This window comes from Salvelinus sp. IW2-2015, linkage group LG16 (genome assembly GCF_002910315.2).
Source record: "Salvelinus sp. IW2-2015 linkage group LG16, ASM291031v2, whole genome shotgun sequence".
Classification (NCBI taxonomy): Eukaryota; Metazoa; Chordata; class Actinopteri; order Salmoniformes; family Salmonidae; genus Salvelinus; species Salvelinus sp. IW2-2015.
Genome location: NC_036856.1, coordinates 39,688,397 through 39,696,718, shown reverse-complemented (window position 1 = coordinate 39,696,718; position 8,322 = coordinate 39,688,397). Strand labels below are relative to the sequence as shown.

Below are 8,322 nucleotides of genomic sequence, written 5' to 3'. Positions count from 1 at the left end.
CACCCTAACCACCTACCTCACAACCCACCTACTCACCCACTCACTACACCACTACCCCACTAAACCCACACACGCCACTACGCCCTCACCCACTATTACCTCACCCACTACCCCTATCCTTATCCACTTACTCCTCACGCCATCTATCCCACAACAGGACCTGATGGAGGGACAATAGAGCCCTGAGTACCAGACCATTAGGACCTGATGGAGGGACAATAGAGCCCTGAGTATCAGGCCGTTAGCGACCTGATTTATTATTTAAACTTTATTTAACTAGGCAAGTCAGTTAAGAACAAATTCTTATTTACAATGACGGCCTACACCACCCAAACCCGGACAACACTGGGCCAATTGTGCGCCGCAATTTGGGACTCCTGATCACGGCTGGTTGTGATACAGCCTGGGATCGAACCAGGGTCTGTAGTGACGCCTCTAGCACAGAGATGCAGTGCCTTAGACCGCTGAGCCACTCGGGAGCCCTGACTCCTGACTGCCGGTGTGACGGTAATGCGGTCACCGCAACAACCCTACACTACACTATACCCTACACAACTGTAATGACACTTAATATACTGTATTAACTACTGCCAATCTTGAAGATGGAAACGAGTGTAACCTTGGCAACTGTGTCCATCGGCTGTCCTTCTGAAGCCCCGCCCACAGCGCATCACACAGCGGTAGGAGCCAATGGTGTTCTCACAGTCCTGCCCGTCATGGCACATGTGCCCACCCAGAGAACACTCATCAATGTCTGAGAACATAGAGGGAATCATTAGACATTAAGTCTTTAAACAGAGGCAGAGATTCTATGCGAGTAAAGGTGGTTTTATGGAGGTATTAAATAGGTATTTGTTTTTCAGTGTACATAGGGCTGGATTCAATCCGTATGGCAGAAATATCGCAGAAGATCCGTTTTATAGCTCGATTGAAATGTAAAGGCAATGTTCCCGCATTTGCGGAGACTGCATTCACAGTAAACGCTGCGTATGTTGGCTCAATTGGAAATGACCTGTACATTTTTACACGGATCTCCCGTGATACTTCCGTGATCTGGATTGAATCCAGCCCATAGTGTGTGTGTGTTTGTGTTTGTGTTTGTGTGTGTGGGGCGTACCCTGACAGGTCCTGCCGTCAGCTGAGATGGTGAGTCCTCGGGGACATGAGCAATAGTAGGTTCCCATGGCATTGTGACAGACATGAGAACAAGGGCTCCTCTCCTTACACTCATCCTCATCTGAATCATAACACAAACAATAACAGTCTTATACTCAATGTGGATATTGACATGAGCTAGGACTTATACTCTGCCATTTTACCCCAAACACCGTTTTAAATCATGTTTCTTATGGTTTCTCAAGACAAATTATGCATTTAAGTGAATTTAAAATGTGCATTTAAGTGAATCTCCACTGAACATAACGTAACAAAGTAAACTGCTCCAGCATGAACAGAGGTGTAGACAAACTCCCCATGTTGAGAAGACAGACCACCAAAATAAGAGGCTTGTCATGATTACCTGCACAGTAGGGTCCTGCAGAGTCCAGCCTGAAGCCAACGGGACACTGGTTACTACGATCACCTGACAGAATATGGATAAGGTTGTTACGTTAAAGAGAGTGAGATATACAAAAGTATGTGGACAACTTTAAACTAGTGGATTCGGTTATTTCAGCCACACCCGTTGCTGACAGGTGCATAACATTGAGCACACAGCCATGCAATCTCCATAGACAAACATTGGCAGTAGAATGGCCCGTACTGAAGAGCTCAGTGACTTTCATCATGGCACCGTCATAGGATGCCACCTTTCCAACAAGTCAGTTCGTCAAATTTCTGCCCTGCTAGAGCTGCCCCGGTCAACTGTAAGTGCTGCTATTGTGAAGTGGAAACGTAATGTTTCCATATAGATAGTGTATACACTGAGTGTACAAAACATTAGGAACAGTCTGTCTTTCCATGACATAGATTGACCAGGTGAAAGCTATGATCCCTTATTGATGTCACTTGTTAAATCCACTTCAAATCAGTGTAGATGAAGGGGAGGAGACAGGTTAAAGAAGGATTTTGTTGAGCCTTGAGACAATTGAGACATGGATTGTGTATGTGTGCCATTCAGAGGGTGAATGGGCAAGACAAAAGATTTAAGTGCTTTTGAACGGGGTATGGTAGTAAGTGTCCAGAACTGCAACACTGCTGGGAATTTCACGCTAAACAGTTTCCCGTGTGTATCAAGAACGGTCCACCACCCCAAGGACATCCAGCCAACTTGACACAACTGTGGGAAGCATTGGAGTCAACATGGGCCAGCATCCCTGTGGAACACTTTCGACACCTTGTAGAGTCCATGCCCTGACGAATTGAGGCTGTTTTGAGGGCAAAATGGGGGAGGGGTGCAAATTAATAGGGACGTACAGTATAGAGAGCAAGAGAGAGAGAAAGAGAGAGAGAAAAACAAGGACTTTAAAGTCTCACCCTTGGTGATGGTGGCGTGGAGCTTGTATTCCAGGACTTCCTCTAGGGGGTGGTAGTGGGCGCTGATGGCCGAGGCATGGAGCGTCTCCACCAGGTAGGGCATCTTTCCCTTGTCAGGGTCGTAGGTGATTGTGTGGTTCCAGGAGTAGGGCACACTGACCCGATCAATACTGAACATCCGGGTGGATAGAGCATACAGCTGACCTGGACCAGTCTGAATGTAGTCCTCTGTGTAGTCCTGGGTCAGATGAACAACAGCCAGCATGGATAAGCCTCAGCCACCCAGTTCTGCACCTCATAATCACCTTTCATTGTCTTTTTGTAAGTCATTTAAACTGTTTGATCGTGATCTGTAGTCTGGTTATCATAGTTTGTCATTATGGGCCAAACTAGAGATCTGTTGTGTATGTTACACAAAGATTGTCTTCAGCACTGATTTCAGTTACACTTCAGATCTCAAATGAAGAGAGTGTGGTAGTATGGAGTATGTGCTGTAGGGTGTAATACGTCTGGAGATGTGTTTTCTGTTACCTTGACGCTGATGTCAGCATTAGACGGCAGCTGCAGAACGTGTCCATTCAGCACGATATCCAATAGCAGTGCTCCGTCTGAGTCCAGCCCCCGAGCCACATGGGTCATCCTCAGGATCTCACCTGGTGGACAAAGAGGTCGCTTTATAAAGGCTGAAACCCTTTATTCTCTGGTCTTCATGGTAATACCTGGTATCCCATTTAGGGATATTGGGTGACACACGCACACACACACACACACACACACACACACACACACACACACACACACACACACACACACACACACACACACACACACACACACACACACACACACACACACACACACACACACACACACCTGTCTCTTATACACATCTAGATGTGTATAAGAGACAGGGGATATTGGGTGACACACGCACACACACACACACACACACACACACACACACACACACACACACACACACACACACACACACACACACACACACACACACACACACACACACACACACACACAGATCCAAATTCTTCCCCTTCTCACCTGTGGCGAACTCCACCTGCGTCTCCCTCCTGAACACACCTCTGGTCAGAGAGTAGCCGTTCACTGCCTCCCCTAGCTCCTGGGCCGTCGTCCAATAGATGGAGTTCAGGATGGAGATCAGCTTCCTCATAGCTGGGCCTGCATGGGGTCAACAGGTGAGGTCAGGTCAGAAGAAGATTTTGAAACAGGGTGATTCGTTTGAACTGGGGTCAATTAGTGCAGCTCTTCCCTTCGTGACAAAATAAACCTGAATCTGTTATCTGATCTGTGCTTAGAAACAACTACAGCCTACATCTTTATAAACTTAACACACCATAGATAATCTATTAGGGTACATATTGAACTCAATGTCATAATGTCTATTAACTAACCCAGGCTCCGGGGCACATTGGAGATGGTGGCGTGTATAACCCTGCCTCCTGATTGGTTGTCAGAGATGGTGGCGTTGAGGATGGCAATTCCAAACTCCACGTCGTTAATGTTTCCTATGATGCTGCCTCTCGCCTTCTGAGGCCCGCCTAGGAGAGATGGAGAGAGAACAGGTTTAGTGCACACACAGGCACACACATGCCAAACACACGCACACACATGCCATGCCACGCACACACATGCCATGCCATGCACACACACACAAACACACACCATACCTGGACACGTTTGGCCGTTACACCTGGACACCTGGGTGGAGTCTCCTGGGCAGAGGCGGCCCTCGTTGCTAGGCGACGGGTTATTACAGAGTCTGACTCGAGTTCTCTCTCCGCCAGCACAGGAGACGGAGCATTCTCCCCAGGGCTGCCACGCTCCCCAGTTACCATCCACTGCAAACACACACAGACATATAAAAATACATAGTCATGACAGAGTACGCATCGACCCGCACACACGCTTACTCCATCGTATCCGATGATGACTTCCACTACTGCTTGTGGGTTCACTGATGACTGTATAATCTGATGCGGGATGCACACTGTCTGCCACAGACAGAGCTCACAAAGGCCTGTCCCCTTGAGGCCGGAGCAGGCGTGGTCATATTCCTTCTCTGCCGCTTAGCCAGGCTACGTTCCAGCCTTTTTTCCTTGGCCAACTGCACTCCGCAGCAACAGTCTGGAGGGAGGCAGGGTTCATCCCACACTTCTTTAGTGATGTCTTCAGTTTGTCCTTTAGCTGCTTTTTTCTGCCCACCTGCAGAGCGACGGCCCAGTTGTAGCTGTCCTCAGCCTCTTTCACGGCAGGCGATCCTCTGGCACCTGGGAGGCATGGCCGAGCCATCTAAGCTGGTGGAGTGTGATGGACGCCTCAATGCTCCAGCAGTTTGGTTCTCTGGAGGATCTCTAAGTGTGGAACATGGTCCTGCCAGATCACTTTCAAAATGTGTTGGAGGCCTTTTATGTCAAAGGATTCCAGTTGTTCTATGTCAAAGGATTCCAGTTGTTTTATGTCAAAGGATTCCAGTTTGTTTCAGAGTGTTTATGTCAAAGGATTCCAGTTGTTCTTATGTCAAAGGATTCCAGTTGTTTTATGTCAAAGGATTCCAGTTGTTTTATGTCAAAGGATTTCCAGTTGTTTCTATGTCAAAGATTCCAGTTGTTTATGTCAAAGGATTCCAGTTGTTTTTATGTCAAAGGATTCCAGTTGGTTTCTATGTCAAAGGATTCCAGTTTGTTCTATGTCAAAGGATTCCAGTTGTTCTATGTCAAAGGATTCAGTTGTCTTATGTCAAAGGATTCCAGTTGTTTCTATTGTCAAAGGATTCCAGTTTGTTTTATGTCAAAGGATTCCAGTTGTTTCTATGTCAAAGGATTCCAGCGTGTTCTATGTCAAGGATTCCAGTTGTTCTTATGTCAAAGGATTCCAGTTGTTTCTATGTCAAAGGATCCATGTTGTTTTATGTCAAAGGATTCCATGGTTGTGTTATGTCAAAGGATTCCAGTTCGTTTATGTCAAAGGTATTTCAGTCTGTTCTATGTCAAATGGATTTTCCAGTTGTTCTTTATGTTCAAAGGATTCCAGTTGTTCTATGTCAAAGGATTCCAGTTGTTCTATGTCAAAGGATTCCAGTTGTTCTATGTCAAAGGATTCCAGTTGTTCTAAGTGTCGGCTGTAAACTGTCCATGTTTCACATCCATAAAGGAGTGTAGACACACTGCCTGGTAGACTGCAGCTTTGGTGTGGAGGTGCAGGTAGGTTACTGTTAAAAGCCCTCTTCCTTAGCCGGTCAAAGGAGGAAGAGGCCTGTTTGACACGATTCTGGATATCCTGGTGGATGTTGCAGTCTTCCTAGAGGATGCTTCCAAGATATTTAAAGTGAGGTACAATGGCCAGTGAGGAGTCTGAGAGTGGAGGGTCAGGTGACTACTGACATAGGACCTCTGTTTTTGGGATGTTAACATTCTGCTGTATGCTCTCACAGCTGCTGTGAGAGAGGCACAAGAGGGCAATCATCCACATACTGGAGCTCATGTACCCGTTCAGATTTGGAGCATCCTGATTTTGAAGAGGTTCCCATCCAATCTGAAGTCCCGGGTCACCCCCACTCTCTGTTTCAATGTCCTTGTGCAGGAGTGTTGTGACACACCCTTGACTCACACCAGTGCCAACTCCAAAGGTTTCAGACTCCTGTCTGCCACTCTGGCCACCATCCCTTCATGGAACTGTCCACCCTCCCCTCATGTTCACACATTTCCCAGGGCATCCATACTGCAGGAGGACCTTCCAAAGGAGTTAACGGTGTACTATGTTGAAGACTTTGGAGAGGTCCACAAAGGCCATGAACAGGTCTTGTTTCTGTTCACTGCACTTTTCCTGCAGTTGGTGTGGACTGAAGATAATGTCCACCGTGCTCCTGTTCTTTCTGAAGCCGCACTGGGACTCCAGTAGCAGGTCTTCAGTGAGGATGTCGATGAGTCTGTGGAGCATGACCTTCGCCTGGACTTTGTCAGCAACTGCAAGGAGGGATATGCCCCCTGCTGTTGCAGCAGATTTATTTGTTCCCCTTGTTTTTGTGTTGAGACAATGTACTGTATGTATCCCTCCTTTGATGGTGGATGCTCTCGTCTCCATATCTCATAGATGAACAGGTGAACTGGTCTGGTACAGAGATAGCCCGCCTGTTTTAGGATCTCAGCAGGGATGCAGTCAGGTCCAGGAGTTGTGTTGTTCTTCAATGAACTGATGGAGGCACAGATCTCAGAAAAGGTGGGTGGGAGATTAAGGCTCTGGATGGTAGGCAGGGTTTATGGGTACGTCCAGGACTGAGTAGTCAACTTGGTACGGCTGGTTTAAGAGGGCTTCAAATTGTTCACTCCACCTCTGGACTAACCTAGTTTGGTCCTTTATAAGAGTGGACTCATCTGCACTTCTGAGGGGACAGGGGAGAGCAACTTCCTGGGCTGTGGGTGGTCTTCAGGGCATCATAAATGCTGTACCTGTCATATCTGTCCGCAAAAGATTGGATTTCTTGTACTTTGGAGATCCACCACTCATTTTGTAGATGCCGTAAAGCACTGTGCCTCCCTCTGCTGCTCATGCAATTGCTTTTGGAGGGCCTCAGACGTAAGGCTGTTGAATGTGTCTTTATGTACCTTGTGTATGCTGTCAAGTAGGGTGGAGATATACGTGGAGTTTTCATTGAACCGGTCCTGATGTTTCTTACTGCTGTAACTGATGGAGTGGGCTGCTGACTCAGAGTGATGTGTTTAGAGAGGACCATTTGTCGTGAATCGGACCCCTCTGCATTCAGGAGAGTCTCAATGTTCTCTAGTTTTTCTGCTAGAGAGCGACATAGGTTGTTACGTGCCTCTGTTTTCTGAAGTCGAGCACAGTGCAGATTGTTTTTGGTGGACTTATTGAGGCGGATGGCTGGGTGAACTTTCATTCTGAGCTTGGTTAAGATCATCCAATGATCTGTCCAGCACTCCGCTCCTCTCACGGCTCACGTAATGAGGACATCATTGATATCAGAGCGCCTGACAATCACGTAGTCTATGAGGTGCCAGTGCTTTGATTGTGAGTGCATTCAATAGGTTTTGTATTTGTTTTAATTTTGGAACATGGTGTTGGTGATGGTAAATTCATGTTCAGCACAAAGGCTTAGCAATCTCAATCCATTTGCGTTGACATGACCAATGCTGTCCTATCACTCCATTTCATATCTCACACACACACAAACACACAAACACACAAACACACAAACACACAAACACACAAACACACAAACACACACTTACCAGGGCAGCTGGCTGTGCTGCACCTCTGTATCTGTGAGTCTGCCCCGGCACATGCTCTGCCCCCATTGGCGGGTCTGGGGTTGTCACATGTTCTGTAGCGCTTCATCTGTCCTCCATTACACGTCCTGCTGCAGCTGCCCCAACTACTCCACAGACCCCAGTTACCATGAACTAATAGGGTGAGGTAGAGGGGAGAGGGGAGAGGGAAAGGATAGGAGAGAGAGGGAAAGAGATGCATCTCAGTCAGTACACACAACATGTCTGCAACACTTGATCAATGCAACTCACTGTAGGTGAGACTGATGAACCAGGTGAGATAAGAGTTAGTGTAAGAGGATAAGAGTTAGTGTAAGAGGATAAGAGATAGTGTAAGAGGATATTTACCACGACAGTTTCTTAGTTCCCAAACCATTTACCAGACAGTGTCTTAGTTCCCAAACCATTTACCAGGACAGTGTCTTAGTTTCCAAACCATTTACCAGGACAGTGTCTTAGTTGCCAAACCTTTACCAGGACAGTGTCTTAGTTGCCAAAACCATTTACCAGGACAGTGTCTTAGTTT

General features: G+C 46.9%; 1 protein-coding gene across 1 annotated transcript in view; it reads right to left on the bottom strand.

Moving 5' to 3' along the window:
• Positions 1-8,322, bottom strand: part of hmcn1 (hemicentin 1) — a 277,402-nt gene that overhangs the window by 9,084 nt on the left and 259,996 nt on the right. The window contains 9 exon segments of the mRNA XM_070447449.1: positions 586-754; positions 1,118-1,237; positions 1,520-1,582; positions 2,476-2,713; positions 3,007-3,128; positions 3,535-3,672; positions 3,906-4,052; positions 4,182-4,352; positions 7,761-8,047. Of these exon segments, the coding sequence (XP_070303550.1) occupies positions 586-754; positions 1,118-1,237; positions 1,520-1,582; positions 2,476-2,713; positions 3,007-3,128; positions 3,535-3,672; positions 3,906-4,052; positions 4,182-4,352; positions 7,761-8,047 (1,455 nt within the window).